A 27969-nucleotide genomic window follows, 5' to 3' on the forward strand; every position below is an offset into this window, starting at 1 on the left:
CCTGTTATCTATAAATGTCACGGCATGAATGGAAATGAGAACATCTCCATATTTAGCATAAAGTATTCTACACTCAATGGTCATTTCATTAAGTACACCTCGCTATAACCTATAACCCCTTTTCCCTTCAGAACTGCCTGAATCCTTGGTAGCATAAATTAAGCAAGCTACTGGAAACATTTCTCTGGTCCATTATGACATGACAGCATCACACAGTTGCTGCAGATTTGTCGGCTTCACATCCATGATGCCAATCTCCCGTTCCACCACATCCCAAAGGTGATCCATTAGGTTGAGATCTGGTGACTGGAGAGATCATTTGAGTCCAGGGAACTCATTTGTCATGTTCAAGAAACCTGGAAGTAGCCGTCAGAAGAGGGTACACTGTTCAGAAAGGGATGGAAATGGTCAGCAACAATACTCAGGTAGGCTGTGGTGATAGAACCATGCTCGATTTGTGATAAGCGGCCCAAGTGTGCCAAGAAAATATACCCCACACCATTACACCACCACCACCAGCTTAACTCTTAACTCCTCACTGATTATTCTCTGCAGATTGTCATAATGCAGTTTTTTTGATAAAATTAGACTGTCTCGCTAAAACTTGTAGACCAAAGTTAGGGTTTCATTTCACCAACAAAAACATTTGTGAACATATCAAACAAGGGCGTTTTCTTTAAATAACCGGGTTGGAATTAGATCCAGGATGCAAACGCAAAATATACAGGAAGTGTTGGTGGAAGCTCAGGGAGCCCATGATTATAAAGGCAACTTTGAACTAACTGCAGTTCCATAAATGTTTCTTAACCTTATAAACTGTGGGCTAATTCAGTCTATCAACTAAAAATGTATTTTATTTGTGAAGAAGGCGTTCTCCTCTGAGAGAAAAGAACGTGGAGCTCTGCAGATTTCCATCTCAGCCTGAAAACAACAGTGGTTCCACTTTTTTGATTGAATTAATGAAGAATATTATGCAGTGTAATCTGTACCTGTAAAACACAAAGGCAATTCAAAATGCTTTGGAAGCTTTCGCAGCAGTAAAATATAAGAACTGTGATGATGGGGCGCAGATAAAGGGCATGAAAGTCAAAGAGAGACACCAAAAAATGGTTTGAATGAAAATGCAGTTAAAGCTTAGTGACTTGATTTATCGTTTTTGCAAAAAGAATGTAATGGACTCCAGTATTATATCAAACCATTTTTAAAAATGTCCTTCTCCTTGCTTCTTGTATTTGTCCAGCTCCCTCAGCTCTGTTTTTTTTGTCAACCTGCACTTGCTGTCTTTGTACACTAGATGGACAACTGAGAGCAGACTTATATAACCTTTATTTACACTGGAAATGTCCCAGTGAGATTAAGAATCTCTTTATCACAGCAGTCCTGGATAGGGGAAAACAATAAATTACATTTACAATAAAAATGTAAACATTTAAAACATGAAATGAATAAAAATGAGAGCTTATGTAAAACAGATACAGTTTAAAGTGACTTTCTCCTCCATTCTCAGCCTGGATTTAAAAACATTCAGAGGAAAGAGTTCTTTTAATTTCCATTAGACACAAGCTTGGCGTGTAATCAGACACTATCTGTTTTGCAGTTCTGTGTTTTTTAGCAGGAGTCCTGCAGAGCTGCCCAGATAAACCTGAAACCTGCATCAGCCAGTACTGGTTTGTTGTGGAGAGTTTAAAAAAATAACCGGTTGGGATGACACTGGAAGGACCAGAAGGGATTGCGCCATCAGGATGTTCAGATTAAGCAACAAAGTCTACTGTAACTGATGGGTCTTCTGAAATTCTCCCTGAATCAGAAATCTCTCTCAAAAGCTTCACAGTTTGCCACAGCAGTTTGTTATTTATTCCCTATTTCACTTCATTTACTTAATCTTTTTATTATTTATATCTTTTTGTCCCCTGCTCACAGAGATTTCTCTAGATGTTCCCAATCTTTAAAGACGTGTTGTAAAAAAGGTAATATATTCAACAATGTATTCATATTCAAATCTGACACGTTGCAAAATGTTTCTGCAGGTTTTTTGTTTTAATATCATCTGCCTTTCCAGCTTATTTTGTTGCTCACTTGACAGTTTTTTTTTGTTTTCCTTTCCCTGGCGCCAAGGTTTAAAATGAAGAATAGTTTACCAACCGTTGAGTTTAACCGCAAACTGACTTCAAGGGTGCGACCTCTCTGTCCAATCAGAGTGAGGCAGGAGAGACAGGTGGAATGGAGTAATGCAGGTTTGTTTTGGACGGAGAAACAGGAAAATCAGACTGAGTCTCGGTAGAAAAGTTTGGCTTTTGCTGTCTTGCAGGGATAAATCAGGATGAGCTCAGAGCAGAAAATTCTGTTTGTTCTTTTTCAAACCTTCCACAGTGCAGGCAGTTAAAGAGGGTGTGGGAATGTGACAAACAAATTTGTTATTCATGAATGTTGTAATGTATGTTAACTTTTATTCCTCTAAGGTGATTCATGTTAGTTTTTTCCCCAAAAATGTTAGCCCAGTTTTTATTTAATTGAAGTGTTAGGACAATCTTTGAACAACTTTGTACTCTGCCATGGAAATCAACAGAATCCATCTTTTATTGGTGTCACTACATTTATGGAAAGTAAATACATTAAGAAAAGTATTTGTTAAAATTGTTGCAAGATCATCTCAAACACAGATTTGTTCTATAAATTTAGTCACAAAGATGAATCTTTAAAACAACTCTGAGCAATCTTATTCAGGGAAAAATAACCCCCACTGTTCACTCTTTATTTAATTAGATATCAAAGAAGATGTCCCAATAAAAACCAATCCATCCATTTTCTTACCCCATCCCTTTCGGGGTCATGGGGTTGCTGGAGCCTATCCTGCCTACTTTTGGGCAAAAGTGGGGTACACCCCTGGATGTTGCTAGACCTTTGCAGCTAACATAAATCTTTTTTTTTTTTAATAACTCAAAGTAGACCTTAAAGTATGGGATGAGATGTTTTGCTGCATCAAAAAAATAAAACAACTCATCAATGCGAGCTTTAAAAAAGCATGAATGTTCAACTTCAGATGAACAGAAAGTGGCAAGAAATCAAAACTAGCTAAAAAGTGCAGATGAGCTGAAATGATTTAAAAACTTAATGCTTTAAAGTGTCGGGAACTGATTGAATTCTGCATTTAGCATGCACGGAGTAAGCCTGCCCTGATTTCCCATCATCACTCTGTTTACACCCTCTTCCACTGGCTTCCAACCTTTGACAACGTCAACTTAACATTACAAGTGCAATGAATACGCAGATCAACATTGGAGTTATCTATCAGTACAATTCTGAGCCAGATGCCAGCTCAGATGAGGAAAACATAGATGTGCACGGATGTATTCTTCTACAGAGGATGCATCAGAATGAAGTGGAACAGGAAGCTTGTGGTGCACCGGCTGAAGCACAAACATCACTGCAGCAAGATTTTCAAATGGCATTTGTTTAGTCTGCTCCTGAATTATAACGATTTTATTAAAGAAATACTCTAAGACACAATTTTAAGATCAATTTTTTTTTACGTGACCTCCATCCTCAGAAAAATGCCACAAGAACATGTTAAAAACACAAACGTGATTTTCTGTGAGCGCGTCTTTAAAGAATCTATATATGAAACAGACTGAGAGAAAAATAAATAAAGTACAACTTTGAGTTGTTGATTTTTTTTTCACTTTAAGGGTAGACAAATTAGTTTTTTTTTCAGATCCTCTTGATTCATAATTTGTTTTAGACACTGCAGCGTCCCTCTTCTGAAATGAAATAAAAAAAACAGCAATGATTGAGAATATTGTTATTATTAACATGGGGAAAAAACATAGCTTCATGCTTTTAGCATCTGACTTACAATGATTCTGCATGCATGTTACCTTCTGCAGTTTATTTTTTAGATGATAAAATTACAATTTGCTGTTATTTAGTCTTGAAAGAGCTTCTTAAACTTTGGAGTTTCTGGCCCTCAGACCCCCCCTGAGGAATTTTCACCCAGGCTTGCTGGAACCCACTGATCACATTCCAGTGATCCCCTCCCAGGACCCGACGCTAATGCACACTATATGTATGTGGGCTTTCAGTTTAAAGGGTTAACCTCATAGTAAATGACATCCACCCGGAGCTCCGCCCCACAATTGTTGAGGGTGTGCGCCTCAGGAATCACACCACTCCAGGCCCCGCCCTCCCCTTCCAAGGGCCCCCCCGTGGCTCCTCCCACCCGGGGGACCACATTGAAATGAGAGGGATGTTGTCAAACAGTTATCATTTGTGCAGATGCACGGCATCCCTGCAGACGTTCAGTTCACACAGAAGAGCCACCAGAGCGTCAGCTCAGCGCACTGGGGCCCCCGTGGAAACATGACTCTCCTTCGTTGTGCCTCACTCCTCTTCCTCACCTGCCTCCTTCATCATGCACGTAAGTTCAAGTAGCTCAATCCCGAATTATGATAATTTTGTTTAAAACAAAAAAACACCATGTATTTTATTCTGAAAAGAAAGTGGGGATCGCGTCATTTCCTCACAAATGTGGGTCATTTCCCCCCTGCCTGTAGGTAAATATATGTTCAGACATAAATGTCTTTGTGATTTGCTTCAATTGCGGCTCCCTCTGTAGGAAGACGTGTGTGATGTTTTCGTGTCCTCGCGCTCCGCTCGCGCTGTGTTCAGCAGCCAATCAGAATGCAGCACGCTGCGTTCTCCCCCTCCCCTCCCCTCCCCTCCCCTGCTCCTCCACAGGAAAGGTCAAGCATGGTTTGTGGAGCCGGTTTTTGGAAACCAGTGTGCATGGCAGCAAATCCCCTATTTATTTATTTATTTATTTATTTATTTTTAGATTTGTTTTGTTCTTCAAACTGTTGGATCTGCTGCTCAAAAATAGGAAACGTCATTAATGGAGCTCTCCTGCAAAGCCTCATTTTGTAGAACAATGTCCTGGAAATAGTGTGAAAAAGCAAGTTGGGACTAGTTGTCAGCCAATCACATCTCCCCATCAGAGGAAAACTGTTCCACTTTTTATTTCTTTTTGGCAATCTCTCCAAAATCTGAAATACAGACTCAAAAAACTGCTAATGATATTTCTTAATATATTTAAGCTTAGCTTATTAATACATGAAGCCCCCAAAGTCAGGTTTTCTACTAAACCTTAAAGCCTTAACACGTCAGATGAGCTCAGTTGGCACATTTGTTATTTTCTCTGTATTGATTTGTACTCGATCAATAATCCAGTTGGTCTTTTGAAGTCTGAACTTTAAGCCCATTAGGTAAATAGGGAGTGTGAACCACGTCGCTGATTTCACGGAAGAGTGTTTTAGGTCAGATGAGAGTTTAAGCCCTGGTTTCCTTTAGAAACCTTTGGTGGTGCCGTGGTTATTACAGGTAATAAAGCCCAGTTTCCTTTGTGGAGTCATAAAGCAAAATCTACTATAGAGAAGAAGAAGTAACAGATAGAAAAGCTGAATGACAGAAGCAGGTGTTTTACTGCACTAAAAGGCCATTATCATCTACTATTTATGTGACTCATGTAGGAATGCATTATTTATGATTTTTCTCTTGTCGGTCCTCTCAAATGGGGCACCACAGCATGAAAATGTAAACACTTTGAAATCAAGATTGTATACAAAAAAAATTCCAGCTTATAATTCTGACGGTTATTAGCTCTTTGTTGACCTCTGCTCACCTCTCTGCAGGAGTTCCAACTATCCTTCTTCTGTGTTAAACAGCGTTACCATGAGAGCTGTTATGGGTGTGCTTCATACCAGAGTATATGACTCTCTGCCTGCAGGAGCAAACTGTATATATGACCATGTTTTCCTTTTCTGGTTCGAGAAGCCTGGAGCCTGAAAAAGGGGCTTTCTTTTCTATAAAGTCCTTACTTTTTCCACTTTAAGGTGTTTTTTTTATTGCAAACAAAACAAAATTCAGTGGTTTCTAATTTTAGCTGAGATTCCTAATAATAAGAGAGAGAAGAGAAGAGAATGCATCCAATTAACTTTTGTGTCCCTTTTTACTGAGCTTCACTTAAATACTAAGGAAAACCTTTGATTTTCTTGCAATTTAATTTTCCATTTATAAACACTTATCTTATCACAATAAAATCTTGATCAACTAGTTTTGTGTATTTGGATTAAAAATATACTCACCAGATACTAAGATAAGTAGCTAGAGGTACTGATATTTGAAAATGCATCTGTTGTTTCTGCAAGAACTACGCTAAAACTGAGGTTCTTATTTTACTTTGTGAATTGCAGATGCATTAACAACATGTGGACCCGGCCAGTTCCAGTGTGGAAATGGGAGATGCATCACAATAAGATGGATATGTGACGGCGGGGATGACTGTGGAGATGGCACCGATGAACTTCCAAGCACCTGCTGTGAGTATCCCATGACATCACAGCGTCTCCGCCCCCTAGAATGTATCAGTTGCTTATTTTTGTGTATTTTTTTACATCTATAGTGGCAAGAACATGTAAACCTACAGAGTTCAATTGTGGAGACCGCTTTCACCTGTGTTTACCGAGCTCCTGGCGCTGTGATGGTAAAGCTGACTGTGAGAATGGAGCTGATGAGAGGGGCTGTGGTAGGCTTGCACTTCATCTTCACGGACATATGCGCCCATCTGCCTCTCTCTGACCTCTCATGTCTCCTCTTTGCTAGCGGCCAAACAGTGTTTAGCCTCAGACTTCCGCTGCGAGAATGGCCAGTGCGTCTCAGCTTCCTTTGTGTGTGACGAAGATGAGGATTGCGATGATGGGAGTGATGAGGCCTCCTGCCCTCCCATCACCTGCAGCTCTGCATCCTTCCAGTGCAACAACAGCATCTGCATCCCTCGCCAGTGGGCCTGCGACGGTTACAACGACTGCCTTGATGACTCAGACGAGTGGCCCCAGAGCTGCCACGCCGAAGCCCCCGTGACGCTCGCCTCTCATCAGTGCCACTCGATGGAGTTCCACTGTGGCAGCGGAGAGTGCATCCACGGCAGCTGGAAGTGTGATGGAGATGCTGACTGCTTGGATGGATCTGATGAAACTGGCTGCAGTACGTTTGTGGTTCCAAACGTCATGTCCTGCATTTCTTCACTGCCCCTTTACTTACTACAGTTGCTTTGCCCTTAGCTCGCTCCACCTGCCGTCCAGATGAGTTTGAATGTGGCGATGGAACCTGCATCCACGGCAGTCGCCAGTGCAACCAGCAGTACGACTGCAGAGACACGACTGACGAATCCGGCTGTGTCAACGGTAAGAGGACCCTCCCACGCTCCATAGTCCCACTGAAAAGCTGTACCTTTTTCACTCATCATTTCATTTGGCTTGCACAGTGACCCGCTGTGAGGGCCCGGACAAGTTCAAGTGCCGCAGTGGGGAGTGCATAACCATGGAGAGAGTGTGTGACAGCAAACGGGACTGCAGGGATTGGTCAGATGAGCCTCTTCGGGAATGTGGTGGGTGCAGCTTTCTGGTTAATTACTAGTTTATGCATTTACCTCGGGTCCTGCGTGTCCTTAGAGTTGTAATTATGTCCCCATAAAAAGGCCTCTTCTTTTTCTTTGCAGGCTCCAACGAATGTCTTTACAACAATGGCGGCTGCTCTCACATTTGCAATGACCTGAAAATCGGCCATGAGTGCCTGTGTCCGACTGGATATAGCCTCAGAGACAAAAGACGGTGCGAAGGTGAGCCCATGCCCTGACGTCTGCTTTATGTCGTCATTTTAAAATGAACTTTACTCCTTTTTGAAATAATGTACAAATCTTTAGTTACTCTGCTGTTAACCGTCAATCCCTCAGTGTTCTTTCTCATTAACAGTTAACTCACAACTAAGCTGAAGTGACAAGAAATACATTTTTAAAAATGTCTCCCTTCATCAGATATTGATGAGTGCGCCAGTCCAGACACCTGCAGCCAGACCTGCATTAACACAATGGGCAGCTACAAATGTGAATGTGAGGAGGGTTACCAGGTTGACCCAGTAACCAAAGCGTGCAAATCTATTGGTAAGCATCCGGACCCTGCCCTTTTATTCTGCCAACTTTAACAGAAAAATATCAAGTAAATTGCTTTTACACAGAAATGGAGAAAGAGTCAGGGATGTTATTAGTGTGAGAAAAATGTGTTATAATTCACACGTTTGTGCCTGATCTAATCTACTTTTGGCACTTTTAAAGTTCAATTTTGGCCCTGGTCGACAAACACAGCAAGTCCGTTTGATACAAAAGGATCCATTTGATTGATTTGTAGTCAATATCAATAAACACTGTTTGCTCCACTGAAAGTTACTTATTGACCGTAGCAGGTGAATTAGTCCCTTTTTTGGTTCTATATTATGTCAATGATCACTACAGATGAGGATCAACATCTTATATTTTAATGTTGTTGTTTTTTTTAATAAACCCCTTGAAGTTAGTTAGCATAGTCTGCTACAACAGATGTGTTATTCACATTTTCCACATTTTAAGTAGCAACAAAAATATCAAATTCAGAGTTTGAGTAACTTTATCCCTCTAATGTCCAAGATGAGCACTTCTTGGAATGCTTCTCTTAAGTTATTGTCAAAGGTCAAAGTTCATATCAAAATGACTCGTGTGCTTGGTTATTCAATTCAAACAAAATCAGGAATCTGTCATTAAAACGATTAACTGTAAATGAGAACTGGAGCGAGCGAGTGTAACGTCACCCTTAGAAAGTGCGTTACTTCCGGCTCCAATGAGGTGAAGTCAATTCAGTAGCTAATTTTTTTGCAATACGGACGCCGCCATATTGGAGCCAGATTCTGTTAGTAAGCAGTGATTGGTCCTTGTCAGTCTGAGTCAACATTTCTATGGCAGCCACTCTTGCCAATCAGAGTGAGCTTTTTGGAAGTCCACACCCCTACCATTTGAAAAGAGCTACTCAAACCCTGTCAATCAAATGTGTTGAAGTTTGGACATGGGGGCTAGCAGGCACCACATATTTTTATAGAGGCATCTGAGGCATTTTTTTTTAGTTTGAGTTTAGTTTATTACTTGAATAACTTGCAATACGGAAAAAATAGCGTGAAAAAAGAACATAGGATCATCAAGAACATGTTAAAAAAGGTAGCAGAGCAAGAATGTTTATTCTGACCAATAGAATGACTGAGTGACAGCTGTTTATTTCTCTATAGAAGTACTTCCTGTTTGGAACACCAGGGGGAGGGGTCACCTAGTCCAGTTCTCATATAGAGTCAAGGATCCATACCCAGTCTTATGATTGTTGTAATACAGTTTTGTACATTTTTTGCATATCTTTGAACCAGAAACATGGAGGTATGATAGCACAAAATCATCCAATCCTAAGGACCTGATGCACTCCTGTGATGTCTGCTGATTGTTACAGAAAATATGGTTTTTGAGTCTGAAATGGACTGTTTCATGTGGAGATTACTTTTTGCACACAACCAGGTTCTCTGTGCTCAAAATTGAGGGTCAAATCTGGTTCTTACCCTTTAATACCAGAGCTGTCACCGGCGACAGGAAAATAAACACACGCTCTTTGACCTATCGTGGCTCTTCAACCATTTACGCAATTAATGTACTTCTAACAGATTCTGTTCAGCACAGAGAGAAGCGAGGCGTGCCTCTCTCTGTGCTATTTTCAGATGATTTACGTTGATTGCGTAAACTCTTCACTAATGTAAGAGATGCTTTTCTGCGCTGGAATTACGTTACTATGCAAACAGTAGAACTACTGTTTGCATAGTAAAGTTCAATTAAAAGAACGTCCACGGTTTTGTATAAGCTCAGGTGTTAAACGGTTAAAAAGCCCAAAGCCACAATTTCCAGCACCAGTTATTCCACAAGGAACTGTAGTTTACAAATTTCCGCCCAGTTTACTGTCTAGTTGCAAATTTTAAGACACAAGTCTTAGCTGTTTATATTATTCAGTTGTGTTGACCAAAGCTAAACTCACCAACTCTCTTTAAATTCATATGATTACTTTGATACTTTTTTCCAGAAATATTCTAATCAATGCTATTTGTGAAACTGTCCCACCTCGGTTCTGTGGTTTTGCAGGTACAATAGCCTACCTCTTCTTCACCAATCGTCATGAAGTGAGAAAGATGACTCTTGACAAAAGCGAGTACACTCGAGTAATTCCCCGCCTAAAGAATGTGGTGGCGCTGGACATTGACGTAGCCACTAAAGAGATCTACTGGTCAGACATTTCTCTGAAGAAAATCTACAGGTGAGTCTGACTAAAACCAGAACGGAAAGGATGTTGGTTTCATTCGCTGACGTTTGACACCATTTTGGATGTTTCACGAAGAACAAACATAGACTCAGCTGACGACTCGACTCTGCACCAAACCGTTATCGACAGCGACGTTGATGCCCCTGAAGGAATCGCCTACGACTGGGTCCATAAAAACCTCTATTGGACCGACAGTATTCGTAGCACTATCTCTGTGGCAACCGCTGATGGCAGCCATCGCAAAACTCTCTTCCACCAAGGCTTGTCGAAGCCTCGGGCGATAGTGGTCGACCCCCATAGCAAGTGAGATGATGGTTTCATTTACATGTGTTTCTCATGGTTCAAACTTTTTGTTTTACCGCCATTTTTCAACATTTCACAGCTTTCTTTATTGGACTGATTGGGGAAATCCAGCTAAGATCGAGAAGGGAGGTCTCAATGGAGGAGGCCGCTCCGCTCTGGTCACTGACAGCATTGTTTGGCCTAATGGCATCACTCTTGGTAAACCCCAAAAACTCCTTCCATCCGTCTGGTCTGGGTTACGGTTCCATCTGTTCTGAACTCCCTGTCCTCATGATCGCTACCTCTACAGACCTGCTGAACCAGCGACTCTACTGGGTGGACTCTAAGCTGCACACTCTCTCCAGCGTAGATGTGCAGGGTGGTGGTCGGCGCACGCTCATCATTGATGAGCACAAACTAGCTCACCCGCTTGGACTCACTGTATTCGAGGTAGATATTCATTGCTGGAAACCGAAAAGTTTAACAAATATAAGTTAGTGGCCGGCTTTAAGCATTGCTGTTTGTGTTGGATAAGGAAAGAGTTTTCTGGACGGATGTTGGCAACAATGCCATCTTCAGTGCCAACCGACTAACCGGTGAGGATACAAGACCAGTGGCAGAGCACCTGCATTCCCCAGAAGACATCATCCTCTACCATAATCTCAAACAACCTTCAGGTAAAATGATTAAGCCAATACCAGATCAGAGTGTTGAGTTTGGTTGAGTCAAAGCTGGTATCTCCTTATCATCTTCACCTAAAGAAGATTTTCATATGGTATTTTAGTTTACAGAACACAATTCCAAAAGTATCTACCTGAAATACTGTTTTTATTTGTGATTCCATAAAAGTTAAATAACCAAAAAGTGAACTCTCCTGCTGCAGGAAGAGACTGGTGCAACACGTCCAGATCCTACTGTGACTTCATGTGCCTTGCTGCCCCTCAAGTGGGCAGTCATCCACCGAAATACACCTGCGTCTGTCCAGATCACCAGATGCTTGCCAGTGATATGAGGTCATGTGTGCCAGGTGGGTAAATCTTCACAGAAACGTTGTACATCCAGTAGATAAATCCTGGTCCTCAAAGTCTTCCCCTGTCCAATTTGGAGCGCCTTAATATATCAATTCTGGTTGTGCTTTTGCAAACAAGGTTGGGTGTTATTGAAAATATGCTAACGTGTAGTAGAGTTGGACTGTGGTTTTTTTTTTTTATGTGTTAACAGGATTGGGAGTTGACATTGTCACGGTAACATTTGTTTTAGCGGTATTAGTCTGGTTTTATACATGTTGCAAACAGGGTTGGAAGTTACAGGAACGCAGTTAATATAGTCTGACTGACTGATGGACTCGCTCCTGTCTCGCTTAATGCGTCTTATAGTTCGGTATGCCTTATATATGACATAAGACTAAAAAAATAGACCTTTCATTGACGGCGCACTTTATGATCCTTTAAAAAAAAATGTAGTAGATTATTTAAATAATAAATTCATGTAATGTTTTTTGCATTTCAGAGGCACCAACACCTGCAGGACCATCTCAGTCAGAAACTCCATCTGTTTTCACAACCCGTCTGCCTCTCAGGACGTCACCTAGAGCCACGTTGAATCCCAGACTCCACCACAGCACCACCACAGCAGCACCGGTGGTGATCACCAGTACCACCCCCAGGGCTGTAACCCACACCACCCCAAGGTCACAGACACAGAGGACCACCAAGCCTCCAATCAGGAGCACCATACCACTCCCAAAGACCACTACTCCCAGGCTGATCGATCTGAAAGTCCTGCAGACCTTCACAGAGGCCCCCACAACCTCTCTGGGTAAGCTGTCAAGGGGGTTCATCTGAAGACGTTTCGCATTGACTTCTTTCTCAGCTGTACATAACAATCCTTTCCCTTTTAGAAAGCAAACGTGGGCTTGGTGTGACTCTTTACTCGGTCCTCCCTCTGGGTGAGTTGTTGCAGCAGCTGCCGAAACACTGAGCTGTTGCTCACCCTCAACATGTGACGTCTTACCCCCAATATCTGTTCATCCAACAGCGGTTCTCTCTCTGTTGGCTGTTGGTGGCGTGCTGCTGTGGAGGAACTTCAGGTTGAGAAGCTCCAACACCATCCACTTTCATAACCCTGTTTATCAGAAAACCACAGATGACCAGGTGCACATTTGGAAAAGCAACAGCCTTGACGGTTACTCCTACCCAAAAGTAAATGTTACAAAAACTTTGTAGATACCGCCCTGCAAAATACTTTATCTAACATTCTTTTCTTTGCTTTTTGATCAGAGGCAAGTTGTGAGCGTGGACGAAGAAACCGACAATCCCACCTTCACTGAAAACTGAATGCTGTCTTAAGGTGGATTTGATGACGATCAGCGTTTTTACCTCAAATGCACAAAGATGTGAAGCCTGAATGTTCCAACCACTGAATCCTCACAAACAGATGGTTTGTCTGCAGCGCAAACGAGTTTCAATCCCACAAGAAAACATCTGAATGCTCATCAAACATCATTAATTTCTCAGGTCGATTTTTCTTCTCTCGATGTTCAGACTCTGATAGTTGATGTGGAGAAAAGTCTTATGTTGCTGATCAGGGAACAGTTTTGGTTTATACACAACAAACCACTTTTCTTTTTTCAGACGAAGATGGATAAATTGTATTTTTAAAGCACATGAAGTCAAAGATGAATGTAACCTCACAGAAAACACTCATCATCATGTGGTCGTGCCTTGATTATACCATCCTCTGTCTGGGCTCCCAGATGTTCCCTCTGCATCTGTAAGAGCTTCCACTCTCCACATGCTTGTCGGTGGATTTGACAGAAACCTTTAAATTATTCCTTTTTCATGTTGTTAAAAAGCTTTGATGCCACCAAACCGCTGTACCGTGGCACATGTATTTGTGTCCCCGTCATGCCAGCATTCCTGTTCAAATGGCTCTTGGGTCTCCCCGGTGTTTGCGTGTTTGTTTTTAAATTCCCCTTTTTTTCTGGGAAATGGCACAGGGAGACAACAACTACCTTTTGGATCTGTATTTGTGTTGTGGGAGTAAATAAGCATGAATGGTTGAAAAGTGAGGGTGAAACAGCTGACCAGGGTTTCTGGGTTTGTCAGCTTGTGAGGACAAAATGGCACAAGTTCTGTTTCCATTCAGCTTGTAAATATGTTGTTTATAAGTGTACATATTTGTTCTGTACTGGTTTTGTTAATGATTGAATGTTCTGTAAATAAACAAATGCTGCTATTTATTATAGAATTGGATTTTTCTGGTTTTGTTGCGGCTGCACGGTGGAGCAGTGCTTATTGCGGTTGCCTGAGAAAGAAGGCCCCTGGTTCAAGTCCCGGCTGGGGGACCAGGAACAGAACATGTTCTCTTTCTAAAATCATGCTTCATAGGTTAATTGGTTACTCGTTATTGTCCATAGGTGTGCATGGGTGTGTGATTGTGTATTTGTGGGCCTGTGACAGAATAGCGACTTGTCCAGGGTGTCCCCAGCCTTCGCCCACAAGTGGCTGGGATAGGCTCCAGCAGCCCGGGCACCCCGAAAGGGACTAAACGGATTAGAAGAAGGTATGAATGAATAGAAGAATGAATGTTTTCATTGCTTATAAAAAAGTTTAATGTACAATTTGTAAAGGTTTACACTTAGTTTTAAAATGAGCGAGTAAACATTGTTCATTGATATTTTAATGGTAATGATAAAAAATACAGATTAGGACCTTGTAGGTCAACAGTTATGGATACTTTTCTCAATTTTTGTTCACATTTTAAGGTAAAACTCATAAAAGCAAATATATAACAACACATTTTTTATTTTTACTCTAATACATGTCTGCCGGCAGAGAAAGTCATTTTTTTACTCTTGTGGTTGACCTTGAAGCCGTTTTTACACAGACAGTGAGTGAAACCGTCTTTTGTTGAACTTAGAGACTTCCCAGAAATTACTGTTTTTTTTCCTCTCTTCCCTCCTCCCACTTGGGGCCAGGCCTGTTACTGTACAGGTCTCCATTGGACGTATACTTTTTGCACAGTCTGGCTTCGTAACATGAGACAGAAGTCCTGCCCTCCCTGTGCTTTCCCCCCGGGGGAGCCAGATTTTTCTTCGAAAAGCAGAGTTCACAGCAGGATTGAGGCCACAGACGAGGAAAAGGGCAAAACAGCGAGCCTGTGGTCATATTTACCTTGTTTTTGTGGAGGAACACAGAAATATTTTGGGGTATTTTATTTTAGAAAGTACAGTAAGGACACAGGATACCACTTCTGTTTGACCTTTGACGGGTTCTGATTCACATTTAAGGAGGAAATTCATAAACTACTTTTCTATTAAAAAAGAAAATTACAAAGAAAAAAAATGTAAAAATCACAAGTACATACATTTCTGTGCTGGTGATATAGCTTTAGGATTTTCTTTTTTAGCTTTTTTTGTATTTTTAGGAGCATGGTTTTTCAGCAGATCTTAAAAGTTTAATTTAAACAAATTAACATCTCTGCATCTTTGTGGTAGTTTGTAAACTACCAGATTATGTTTTGTAGTAAATCAGATGTTTAAGGTTAACATCACAGCTTTGTCACTTTCAAAAAGATACACCTTTTTTACCCGTGACACTTTGATTAGACTTTTATTGTTGCATAAAAACAACTGCATGGTCAGAACTGGGACAGTAAATATGCATTCTTTCTCTAATAGTTCCACTTTTGTGGAAAAAACAACTGAAAGCCCTGCAAGCCTGACCACATGCGGTCGAACCCCCCCTCCCGTGTGGCTCACATGTTGGATGCAAAGTCCAAGGCTGAGGGATGGAGACGAAATGCTGGACTGATAACCTGGGCCGCGGTGGTGCTGAAGGTGTTCATAAGGAGGGGGGTGTCCACAACTGGTTTAATCAACAGTCCCTTCACACACTGTATCACAGTGTCCTTGTGTAAAACAGTAAAGTAAATAGTATCTCTGTCACACTTATCTGTGACTGTTGGGTCAAAAGGTGCTTAATATAGTAAAAGTACAGCCTGTTTCCTGGGCGCTGACAGCGTCTCAGTGCTTGAAAAAAAAATCTTGGACCTGCCTGGTGTGTTCCCAGTTCTTCATGATGCTCTCTCTGAGACTATCACAGAGCAGGTGCATTGATATGGAGACTTGAATAGGTGGATTCTATTTATCCTCATTGGTCATTTAGGTCAAACATTGGATCATTCAGAGATCCTCACTGAACACCTGGAGAGACTTTGCTGCACTGAAAGTAAAAAGGGCTAAATAATTTTGTCCAATATTTCCGGTTTTTATTTGTTAAACAAGTTTGAAATATCCAATAAATTTTTTACACTTCATGATTGTGTCCCACTTGATGTTGTTTCTTCACAAAAAATGTCAGCTTTATATTTTTGTGTTTAAAGCCTGAAATTTGGCAAAAGGTTGAAAAGTTCAAGGGGGCCAAATACTTTTGCAGGCGCTGTACATGATCTCCTCCTCGGCAGACAGTTAGTCCTTCACGTCCTCACTCCATTAATGCCTCTGTGCTGCCTAAGAATTAAAGAGGAAAACACATAAGTGCTACAAGCCCTGGACATCCATGCAAATTACAAAGAGAAAACGTCCTGGCTTTGCTGGGCTATACCTTCCAGAAGCAGGGAGGAGATGCTCTCAAACAACACTTCAAGGACCCCCAGCACTGCTGGACTTCACCAATCACAGTATGGTCAGCAGCATGACATCATAAAGCCTTTTTTTTATCATGGCACCATAATCTGCAATTCATCACACGTATGTTGATGAAACAGCTGGTACTTGTTTTCCTGAGGCTCAGATAAAGTCCTTCAATGTCCTTCAAGGTCATTATGATTGATCCTTGTGGGAACAGATCCCTTTATCTACAATGCTGCTCATTTCTTTACCTGGGAGTATCATTTTGGTAATGTCTGGTCCAACTTTTCTGGCTTCCGCTTGTTCCAATCACCGGCCTGAACGGTGAGGATGTCTGTGCAAAATGCAAGGATCAAAATGGATTAAACTGAGCAAACAAACTAAACAAAAAGATGCATCATCTATAAGTATTTACCAGCTTTTGACACACTTGTACTCGGAACATGTGTCTGCTGAAGAGAGGAAGCTGTTCACTTGGTTCAGTCCCTTTCCCTACTGTTGTCCCTTCTTGATGACATCCTCATGTGGCAGACAGGGCTGTGGGTGGTAGTTTGTCCCTCATGGTGTTCCATAGGTTAATATTCATGGCCAGCACCTGTCTGTTGAGCTGTGATTGGCTCACAAGGCTGATAAATAGCAGCTGTGGGAGTTCCATCTGGATGCTGGTTTCCTGGTTTGGCTTTGGTGGGTGAGCTTGACATGTGGACCTTTTTACTAAAGCTTTTAATCATTTGAGTCCTTTTACTAGGGATGGGAATAGAAGCCCCATGAAGCCTCACTGGGGGTTCATCTAATTGTGTGGGAAAAATGAACCACCCGTTCAGGGCTTTGAAACCACACAGAACAGCAGCATCTGGTGGCGGACTGGATGTATATCGACATATGTTTCAACAAAGCTCCTTGTAACACTTCAATGTGGAAATAATGATGAAAAAAATGTAAAACTGAACAATTTTGTTAATTATGATTAAAAAAATGTAAAACAACACAACATGTGACGCTTTCTGTGAGAAGTGCTTGACACAGCAAAATACATATCACTTGAAGAAAAAAAAGCACGCAAAAAGGATTTGTACAGTGCCAGACTCAAACCTAGAACCTTTTGATATAAATGCCATTAAGTATTCCACTAAGCTATCTCTAATCACACGAAAATGAGATGCCTTTTTTATAAACAACGTTCATGATGTAGTGTTTTATTAGGAAAGGCCGAGTTGAAATGATCCTGAGCCACAGAACGTTTTTAATAGGAGCCATGGTAAAGTGCAATGAACTGAAGCTGATTCCAATACAGGGGAAACGATGGAACTGGTCTGGAAACATTCAGGATTCATTTTGCATTTCATTTTCCCCCCTGTTTTCGGCCCATAAATTAGTTGTGTCCTGCTCAGGTTCACCTCTTCTGTTTTGTATTTTTCGTTTAATCACTGTTTGTGTTGTGGTGTGTTTTTGTGTGTATTGGGCCCTGAGCAGGGGGGTATTCCAGGGGCCTGTTTCAGAAAGGAGGTTAAGTGTAAACTCTGAGTGTGTTAACCCTGAAATCAGGGAAACCCTGGGTTTTCTGTTTCAGAATGGGAGGTTTGTTAAACCAGAGAAAGCAGTGTAAGTCAAACCCGTTTCTGAAGGAGAGGTAACTTTTACTCGGAGTCAGTATCCATGGTTACTTATGCTGTGAACCTAACCTGGTCGGGAGCAGGTTTTATTCTCCAAACTCAAGGTTTCTGCCGGTCCCCTCCCCTTTTTAAAGACGAAGCGGTATTTTTTGCTTTAACCTTCATTGCCCACATTTCCGTCACACAGAGACGGTCTAAGTGACAAGAATGGCTTGTCCTTTTTTGGAGGACCCAATAGACGAGGAGGCTGCATTAATTCATAGAGAATTACAACAATAAGAAAAAAAAAAGATAAATAAAAAAAGAATCCCACAATGAATAAATTCAAGTCACAATGTATTTGGTCTTCATTATTTCCTACAAATTGAAAAGCAACAGTAAGAATTCAATATTCATCCAAAACCTTTATAGAATTCAGCAATCACAATACACACCATACCTGTAGCTTGTGTTTTAGGATCTCAATTTCCAGATCTGACTTAAGGATCTGTCGATCTAAGTAGGACATCTCTTTATCAGTTTTCTCTATTTCTTTAATAAGATGAAGTCTATATAACTCCTTAACTGATAACTGAAAATACAGTAGTGTGGGGTTAAATCCTGTTCATCAACATGAATTCCATAGAATAACACTCTGGCATTTACTATACGTCACTGAACTGTGTTCATCCGTGCAGAGGAGTTTGATGGACCTTCCTCCTCCTCCTCATCCTGCGGCGGTTGTTCCTCCACACTCTGGAGGGTGGGGACGGGGACAAGAATAGGTTAGTCGACACAATAATGTGAATGTGATGTGTGAATGTGAATGTGTCTGTCGGTATAAGCAGACAGTGTGTCATCCTCTACATCCTGAGAAGATGAGGGTTTGGTTGAGCACACTTTATAATACTACACGTGCTAATTTCTGGTGTGTTATGTAGGCTACTTACTAGGCCTGCACAATATACCGCAAATTTATCGTTATCGCGACATCAAGCTGTGCAATATGCATACCGCAAAAGACAGCAAAAATCGCAATAAATGATTATCTTAAATGTGCTAAAACAAACTCATGGCAGCTTGAAATATTGAACAAATGAAATAAATCCCTTTATGCATTTAACCAATCGGAAGGACCCGTTTACGTTTTTGATCAATCAGATGAGCCCTTTTATGGCGTATGGTAAATGGTAAATGGCGTATACTTGTATAGCGCCTTTCTTCCTACAAGGACAAAGCGCTTTACAGTCACTGACCCATTCACCCAGTCACACACACATTCACACACACATTCACACACTGGTGGTCGCTCCGCTGCCAAACACAGGCGCCCGCCTACCACCAGAGGCAAGGTGGGGTTCAGTGTCTTGCCCAAGGACACTTCGACTCATGGGCGTGCAAGGCGGGAATCAAACCTGCAATCTTACGATCATGGGTCGACCGCCCTACCGCTGCATCACGGCCGATTGTTTGTTTGATGTTTGCCTCCTACGTCGACAAGGGTCATTTGGAGTATAATTTTTAAACTGTTGCAGTGAAATGGAAATGATGTTTTTGTTTTTTTTTGCTATTTGTTTATATACCGCAATTTATATCGTTATCGCAATATTAATTACCAATATCGCATATCACAAGTTTTCCTCATATCGTGCAACCCTACTACTTACAACTGCCTGGGGTTCAGTTGTGACTGGAGACTCTAAAAGGAAGATATTGCCATCAGAATCTGTTGAGACCAATGCAAAGCCCAATGCAATGTTAAAATATTATATATATATTTATCCAAGTACTGGTGCTTCTGAGGGGCTTGAGGCTGGCATTTTGCACATTTGAAATGAAAATATATATAATGTGTGTGTGTGTGTGTGTGTGGGTGGGGGGAGGCCTCTTACATTTTATGAAGGCACTTGTGTCCTGGGGAGTGACTGGCTCTGATGAACTCCCTGCAGGAATTCCCTCAGCCACTGGCCTTCCACTGTTCAGACTCAGGGCCATCTCCTCAGCATTTGTCAGAGGTGGTGGTGCAGGGCCTCCCCTTGTTTTGCAAGCCTCTGCCTTCTTTCTGTTGGCTGAAGACAAATCAAATGACAGTGAACAATGAAAACAACATTAGACATGTATTGCTATGTAGATGTTTCATATGTCAAATATTGTCAACAAAGCCTACATCCATGACATGCTCAAATTTGACCTGATTGAATTTTGTTTTTATACTTCACTTTTAGCTGCTGCCATGTTCTATTAATTCCTGCAGGATTGCATCAACATGAAAATGAAATCAGGGACATTGAATTAGATTAATGTAACAATTACTTTTTGGAAACACAATTTGCTAGCACTGCTTACTTTCTTATTCCCATATAAACCTATACCACTTGATCAATACAAGGGTAGACAAAGGTTCACTTTTAAAAACACAATTGCATGTATTAATATTAAACTGATCAACGTTTGCAAGAGGGGAAGGTTAACAAAAAAGTCCTCTAAACATTACCGACGTTAAATGCATTTTCCACCTGATTGGTTCTGTACACTATGCAGCATTTCTTGCAATTACACCAGGAATAACACTTCATAAGTACACCTAAATATCACCATTTTTTATTTCACACCTTAAGCTATTTAAAAAGTTATTACAGCCAATTTTAACTAAATCTACACTTTATCCATTTTCTTTTTTTACATCTTTAAGTGGTGATTTTTGCATCAGGGAATCTAACATTTATTAATTTCTTAAGTTCTAATATGTTAAATCTATCAAAAATGAAATCAGACAAAACTACTAATTGAAATAATTAAAGGTCTTAATATCATAAAAAGAACTTTTGTCAATCAAATAAAAATAATTCTGTGATTCGTGCGCCCTCTGCAGGACATTTACTGCAATTGCTTCCTTCAGCGGAAACCACGTGATTAGGGTCCCACACATGCTTCCTTTGGCAGCTGGCATGGTTACTATTCACTAATGTCTGTTTATTTTTCTCAATAATTATCCTTTTTCCATTTTTAAAATGTCAGGCAAACGGGAACTAAAAATTAACACAAAGTTTGCTCAGAAATATGACAAATACCGACAGAAGAGCTGCAGAAACGTAAGTGTCTAGGAGCTAGCTAACATGCTAACGACCCAGCGATGAAAAGTAGCTTTAAAGCTGTTTTTCAGGCTACTGCCGCTTATGAAAGACATTTTTTTGTTTTGTATTTTACAGTTAAGGACAGATTTGGGGACAGAAACGACGGGAGTGACTCGGACTCTTCGGGGTCCAGCTCAGACGACAGTGAAGTGGTTAGCACATGAGGTCTTCTAGACTAGCTGAGTTAAAACACACTGACTGAGCTAAAGTTGTGTCCCGCAGGAGCTGGATCCCACCGTCGAGAGGGACTTCTACAGAATCCTGTCGCTATTGAAGAAAAAAGACCCGAAGATCTACGAGAAAGACGCCAAGTTCTACTCTGAAGGTGGTTGTTTACATGTTTGCAGCAGCTAGCTTCTCGTGGCTTTTCTGCCCCTTCGTGAAACGTTTGTTCCTCTTTATTCAGACACTTCTCACAGTGATGAGAAGCCTTCAACCTCGAAGAAAGCTGCAGTGAAACCCATGTTTCTCAAGGACTATGAGCAGGCAGTCATCCTGGAGAAGGAGGGGTGAGGTCCTGTTCAAGAAACAGCATCTTTTCATTAAAATAACACAACAGAAACTAGGGGTGTGCCAAAATATCGATATGGTGATATATCGCGATATTTAGTCCCGCGATCGATTATCGATATGTCTTCATCAAGTATCGACCTTTTATTTACGTTTTAAAACCCTGTAAAACGCTATATTAACCATCCTTTGGTACGGCAATTCCTTGGAGGGTCGATAGGGGGCGCTCGTTGCGAGATTGGTTGTTGCGGGCGGACGAAGAAGAACACACACTCAAACAAAGATGGCGGAGCGGGAAAACAATGAGAAGCGACGGCAGCAAGTTAAAAGACGCGCCGGCAGCATTGAAGCTGCATCACCCGGAGTTGTGTGAGAAAGCTGTGGCTGCTGCTGCCTGAAGCCGACACAGCCCGACGCGGATACTTTTTTCCAGACGAAGCTAGCGCCGTCTTCTGAGAGACAGAGCAGCGGAAATGACAAACGGAAAACGGCCCCTGCAGCGCGGTGGAGAACGAGGCATTTGGGTTTTTATTGAATGCAGTAGAGCAACGCTTTGACATTCCCTCTCGGAAATACTGAAAAAAGGATCCCTGTACTCTACGTCCAGACCAGAGCTACGGCTGAGATGAAAACGGAAGAAAGAGAGGCATCGCTGCCCTTAGACCCCCCTTCTCCTCTAAGCAGAGGTAGACGAGCGGCATCTTGATGCTAAATATGTTTATGTTCATGTTTTTCTCTCCAGAAAAACATGAACATAAACATAGATCACATGCAGCTTTTCCCCAAAGGTTTTGTTCACAAAGACGGTAACTTTTAGATGCACTGCAAGTTTTTTATGTATTTTATCCCTGGTAATTTATTTTGAAAGCAGTTTATGTCTTAAAAACTTAAAAGGAAAGTTCCTACCTACTTGATTTTTATTTTTCTGTGAGAATTATATTTTTGTCTACACCACATTTGCACTAAATGGTGTCATTTATTTTTTAACAAAGACACTATAATTTGTTCACAGAATTAATATCTAATTTTCAGCTATTATTTTAAATTAAGAAATGGCTATGGCTTTGTTTTTCAAAAGTTAATACCAATGTGCCTGGCAGCTACTTGACTTATTCATTTTTTATCCTGTTTACAGCAATTTTGTACTAAATAATGACACTGCTGTTGATGTTCACTATTGTTTAAACTGAATTTTACAGATATTTCCAAATGAAAATTGTCATTGTTTGTCAAAGACAGAGTATTACTGATTTCAGCAATGTTACACAAAAGTCTGTAATTCATTACACCAAATAGGACACAAGTTGTTTATTATCATGGTGTTTAAAAAATAAATGGGGAAATATTTTCCAAAAAGCTGTTTTTAGAGTTCTTTTTTCATAAAGTTTATTATATCGTGAGTTGTTAGAGATATATCGATTATCGCATTATCGCCATATCGTGATAGTATCTTTATCGTGAGCAATGTATCGCAAATCGTATCGTATCGTGAGGTACCCAGTGATTCCCAGCCCTAACAGAAACCTTTAGTCTGATTGTAAACAGCAAGTACTGCGCACAACTCTGCAGTGTTGGGATTTTAATAGTGAAACGTAAATAATGTTTCTATTAGGGTTGGGCGATGTGCATTAAATTGGCCATTGACGATGTTTGCTGTCAACCATCGGGATGGACGATGACATCGTCGGTTGGGGGGGGGGGGTATTTTTACATTTTTCGTTCTTATATAACTGCTATTCGTTGTTTTGCTTTTTTCATTTTATTTCCCAACTAATGAGTCATCCGCGATGATCCAGTATAAACTGAGGGAAGTTATCTTTAACAAAAAAAGTAACAAACAAAATAGAAAAGAAGTAGTGGACCGGCGGAATGCGGACTTACAGCTTTGTGTTTGATGGGAAGGGGGGGGGTGCGCTGTTACATGAGCGGTATGTGTGGGAGATTTAAGACTGCGATCCGTCCCGCAGTTCTAGGGGTACAAGCAACCGAACTCAGAACCGGGTCTAAAAGTGTGTGTCTGAGCACAGCTCGGATCGTCAGCACACACAGCGGTTTGAGCTTCAAAGCAGAAATGCCGCTCAGTCCATAGAAAACATTCAAACAACCACAAGGATTTGTGTTTCCAGTCGTGTCCCGACTAAATAAAGGCTGATGTTATTCTTACATGTTTAACGTGCAGCGCCACCCAAAGCTAATGTTGTTAGCCCGTGTTAGCATACTGCTAATCCTGGCTACGTTCAGAAAAAGCACTGACTACACGGATCAAAATTCAAATGATGAGCGAACAGGTGTTTCATAATAACCGTAACATTATTAAAAGCACGTTTAGAAGATCGTCTCGTATATTACCGAGCTGACATGTCAATGTATATAGCTGCTCTGTGCTGTTTAACATTGTTTTGTATTGAATTGTTACATTCAATAAAGTTTGGAAAAAAAGCCGCTCGGCGGAAGTTGTATCCACTTCCGGTTTTCAAACCCTACTGTGCATGTGCGAATGATTTTATCCGACCGAAATTGTGACCTTAGTGAACGTTTTTATATTCTGAAAACATTTTCCGGGCCCATGTGCACGGTTGGATTCTAATCCGACCATTGATCCCATCAAGATATTTTGTACATGTAACCGCGGCTTATGGTGTTGACTCGCAACGTGGCGGGGGCGTGGCATCACGATGGTGGTCTCTCCATCGGGATGTCAGTCACCCATCACGATGGACGATGATATCGTCCATCGGCACAACCCTAAAACATACCAATTAAAAATTTAAAATGAAACCAAACGACCACCCAACCAAATCTTGCGACAAATCGAACCTAATCAGTTGGTCTTACGTTGTGTCAGCTGGGGGTGGGGGTCCAGATTAGCAGTCAGAATGTGCCATGCTCTTGAAAAAACAAAAAGGTTGTTTTTCAACTCCTTATTAACTCATGGATGTAGATTGATATTTATTTATTTTTTATTACATATATTACAAATGATTTGAAAAGTTTTTTGTAATATTACCTGTATGGCCAGGTGTCCTGTAGTTGTACAAAGTAGTTGCTTATGGGCATTCAAAGTCTGATGCTCCTTCGGTTCTGACTTCCTGTTAGACTCTAAAAGGAGAACAGAAATATGACAAGCGGCAAAGACTCTCTTAACATGCATATGATTACTATGGCGCCATGGTCAAAAAACCGAAACTTACTTGAGCGACGCTGACCCGCCCGCACAGTCCTCAGACATCTGGGGTTTACCGTGTCAGCTCGGTGTTGCATTTGAAACGGGTCACTCAGTAAAAATGTTTTCATTTGGCAGGAAATACGAAGATGACAGCGATGAAGAGGAAGCTGCAAAGAGAAGACAGGTTTGACTTAGTGTTTTGGATTCAGGAGTAAAAGTGAGTAAAGAGGTAAATAAATATTTCTCTGCGCCTCCTTCGCAGAGAGCGGCTTCTCCCAGCTACATCCAGGAGCAGCGGGAGCTGAAGGCCAGGTGAGCTGAAAGCTTCTACAGGCGTCCAGCGCTCCTGCTCACTCTTTATTGACAGAAGTCCACCTCTGAACGCAGCTTCCGCAAGTTTGTTGAGGACAGCGATGATGAGGATGACGATGAGGAAGGAGGAACGTCGACGCTGCTGACAAGGAGGATGAAGACGCAGGAGAAGGTCGGATGGGAAGCCCCGTCTGTGAACGTCTCCCTGTGGCTGAAACAAAACCGAGCTGCGTTTGTTTCAGGATGAAGAGGAGGCAGACTTTGTGGAGTGGCTGAAAGGCCAGGCAGAGCTGGAGGGGGGAGAGGAGGTGAAGGACATGGTGAGTTTGAGAGAAGCTACAACTTCCGCTTCGAAGAGCCCGACTCGGAACGCGTGAAGACCTATCCTCGGAACATCGCCACGTCCGTGCGCTCCAAGGACGACTCCAGGAAGCGCAAGAGAGAGGAAGTGAAAGAGAGGAAGCAAAAGGTTTGGAAGCGAGTCGATGGGAGTCTTTTCCAGAGTTGAAACCAAACCTCCTGGCTGATGGTGTTGGTTGCAAGAGAAGGAGCAGAAGCGCAAGCAGCTGAAGAGGAACGAGATCATGGAGAAGCTGAAGCAGCTGCAGGAGCTGACGGGAAACGAGCAGCTGGCTTTCAGCCAGGAGGACCTGGAGGGAGACTTTGATCCGAAGCATCACGATCGGCTCATGCAGGTGAGCGGATGAGTCGATTGTAACCCCAATCCCTCTGTTAGCCTTTCAGTTACTGTAGAGTCTATTTGCAGAAATTCTTTGGCGATGAATACTACGGCGAGGAGGAAGAAGAGAAGCCGCAGTTTGAGGATGATGATGAAATGGAAGGTAAACCAATACAAGATCAGCATGCTGGAATTAGAGGTTCCTGCTGTGCTTGTGTGTGTCTTTCCATAGTTTTACTGCTGTTTTACAGTCAAATGTGTCTGATTTATTGTAGTTTGTGATTCAGATTAAAGAAAATCTTTGTTTCTCACGTAAAACAAAAAAAAAAATCAATTCTAAATCAGATTCATGTTTTGTTTTTACCTCAGATCGCTGGAATTGGGACACTTGGACTGGAGAAGACCAAGAGGAGGACTATGCAGAGGAAGACTACAACGGGGAGGCGTCTGGACCTCACTGTGATGACGAAGACTTCATTGTGAGTCAGCCTTTCTCATGAATGCAGAGATGGGCTGGCAGTGGTGTTTCATGTTCATGATGTGGTGCTAAACCTCTCTAGATGGATGCAGACTATGACCCCAGCCAACACTCTGCATCCAAGAAGATTAAGAAGGAGAGGAAGAAGATGGAGGATCTGCCAGCTTTGTGTGGATCTTCCCCCTTCTTCAGGAGGGCTTTGATGGTCCTCACAGCCCTTTCTGCTTCCCCGTTGCTTTGAGGGTAGTGGGGACTCAAGGTCACATGGCTGAAATCATAATCCTTTGCAAACACTGCAAACTCAGCTTCTGAAAACTTAAAACTATTATTAAAATCATTAAAATAATTATTAAAAATGACACTTGTATTAAATAATTACATATTAATATTAAGCTGCGAAAGTGCAAAAACATGTGATCAACTATAAAAAACATGTACATTTAAACGTTAATAAGACGGGGGCAGCAAATGCCACCATAGCAAACAAAAGAGGCCAGAGCAAGTCTTCCGTCTTCTATGGGTCTTGGGGCTCCCGGGATTTTGAAATCGTTTATAGGTTATTCTAAATAAAGAAGCCAATGAAGTTATCAGTTAATACAAAATAGTTATTTAATGTGTGTGATTGTGTAATTGTGGCTCTGTGACAGACTAGCGTCCAGGGTGTCCTTAGCCTTTGCCCACAAGTGGTTGGATAGGCTCCGGCAGCCCGTAACCCCGAAAGGGACAAAACGGATATGAAGAATGTATCAATGAATAAGAGAACGAATTTTATTGCTGATAAAAAGTTAGAAATTAAAAAAATGTTAACATGTAAACATCAAAAAATTAAATAAATAAAAACAAATTGCTTAAGAGTGGCGCAGAAAATGCCATAAAATTACGTATGTCGCCCCAAGCAGAAGACAACAGATCACATCTTCCAGCCTCGGTGGGCGGATCCCAACCTAAAGACAAAATAAAAGGAATCAGGCATCAATTTTAATAACAGAAGATGACTGACCACTGCTAGACCCTTAAATCTGCCGGCTCTCTCTCGGCTCTCGGCCGGTGTTCTTCCCTTCCCGGGAAGGATCAAAAGGTAAATCAGAGCGGAGAAATGTGAAGAGTCCAGTATCAAGATTTTATGAACGTTTTTAATGAAATTTAAAAAAAATAAAGTAATCATTATAACCAATTTTTATGGCACCTGCCGGTACCATTTGACAAAGAGGAAGGCTGATGCTATGGCAGCCCCCGCCAAACAAGTTATCACCAGCCCTCTGACCCCCGTGGCTGTTGTAGCCGGACGGATGGGATTCTAGAGACAAAAAAAAGCAATCAGGCATCAATTTTAATAGCAGAAGAGGACTGACTAATGCTAGACACTTACGTTCTGCGGCTCCTCCCGATATTGAGTGAAGGTCAGGCTAAACAAAGTAGACAGTGAAGTTATCAGTTAATACAAAATAGTCATTCCAAAATGATTCACCAGAACAGGGCAGAGGCTTGTGTGACACATCTGATGTTGTTCATGCCCTAATGAATCAGTGAAAATGAAGACACAACAAGGACAAACAATGTTTGGAGATATGTTTGTATGATTATAGAAAACAATTAGTAAAGATATGGAAGCGATTGTAAAGTCAAAACCAGAAATGCTTTTTCCTTTTCAAAATGAAGCTGCATTTTGACTCAAAATTAAAATGATAAAGTAATCCACCGAAATGCTTTTTCATTTCCTTCCTTAACACTGCTTATTCTGCCACTTAATTAAAATGATAATGAAAACAGTATTTGACATTTACTTTTCAAAATGTTCCATGCTAAATCCCATCAGGGGTCGCCACAGTGAACATGGTAAACTTGGCAATGTTTTATGCCGGATGCCCTTCCTGACGCAACCTTCTCAAAGCAACTGGGCTTGGGACCGGCACAGAAGTAGAGAAGGGAACAGGGAGCAGCCCGGATTCGAACCCTGGTTTCACGTATGGAAGGCGCCG

General features: G+C 41.4%; 1 protein-coding gene, 1 long non-coding RNA gene and 1 pseudogene across 6 annotated transcripts; 2 read left to right on the plus strand and 1 right to left on the minus strand.

Moving 5' to 3' along the window:
• Positions 1 to 4226: 4226 nt before the first annotated feature.
• On the plus strand, positions 4227 to 13736 carry LOC101166361 (low-density lipoprotein receptor-like). Of its 4 annotated transcripts, none has more exons than XM_023957997.2 (18): positions 4227 to 4414; positions 6246 to 6371; positions 6455 to 6577; positions 6666 to 7035; positions 7113 to 7235; positions 7316 to 7438; positions 7550 to 7669; positions 7865 to 7990; positions 10028 to 10199; positions 10281 to 10508; positions 10588 to 10706; positions 10798 to 10937; positions 11023 to 11164; positions 11371 to 11514; positions 11997 to 12305; positions 12388 to 12435; positions 12525 to 12688; positions 12767 to 13736. In XM_023957997.2, exons 2-18 carry the CDS (start codon positions 6330 to 6332, stop codon positions 12821 to 12823), a joined length of 2550 nt encoding a protein of 849 aa, XP_023813765.1. In that variant the 5' UTR covers positions 4227 to 4414; positions 6246 to 6329; the 3' UTR covers positions 12824 to 13736. The 4 variants fall into 4 exon arrangements, with proteins under 4 accessions (XP_023813765.1, XP_023813766.1, XP_023813764.1 ...); XM_023957998.2 differs by having other exon boundaries at positions 6455 to 6535; XM_023957996.2 differs by having other exon boundaries at positions 4232 to 4414; positions 6655 to 7035.
• Positions 13737 to 20617: 6881 nt separating this feature from the next.
• On the plus strand, positions 20618 to 27688 carry LOC101170980 (protein KRI1 homolog; annotated as a pseudogene). Its single transcript, XR_013657668.1, has 12 exons — positions 20618 to 20807; positions 20921 to 20997; positions 21068 to 21170; positions 21252 to 21354; positions 24657 to 24705; positions 24784 to 24833; positions 24909 to 25005; positions 25076 to 25314; positions 25379 to 25528; positions 25600 to 25675; positions 25882 to 25991; positions 26073 to 27688. The product of XR_013657668.1 is annotated as a protein KRI1 homolog (transcript).
• LOC111947829 (uncharacterized) lies at positions 23924 to 24662 on the minus strand. The gene is made up of 3 exons (XR_013657672.1): positions 24363 to 24662; positions 24191 to 24243; positions 23924 to 24100 (listed from the first exon to the last, which is right to left on the minus strand). It is a non-coding gene; the product is annotated as an uncharacterized LOC111947829 (long non-coding RNA).
• Positions 27689 to 27969: the final 281 nt, after the last annotated feature.

The sequence above is a fragment of the Oryzias latipes genome, chromosome 8 (assembly GCF_053564925.1).
Source record: "Oryzias latipes strain Hd-rR chromosome 8, Olatipes_Hd-rR_3.1".
Classification (NCBI taxonomy): Eukaryota; Metazoa; Chordata; class Actinopteri; order Beloniformes; family Adrianichthyidae; genus Oryzias; species Oryzias latipes.

Bases quoted from the DNA above. Each gene is read 5' to 3' on its own strand.
- LOC101166361 (XM_023957996.2), top strand. From the start codon at position 4,273: ATGCACGGCATCCCTGCAGACGTTCAGTTCACACAGAAGAGCCACCAG. The intron at 6,372-6,454 runs GTGAGTATCCCA...TTACATCTATAG, and splicing joins TGAACTTCCAAGCACCTGCT to TGGCAAGAACATGTAAACCT. The intron at 7,036-7,112 runs GTACGTTTGTGG...CTTTGCCCTTAG, and splicing joins ATCTGATGAAACTGGCTGCA to CTCGCTCCACCTGCCGTCCA.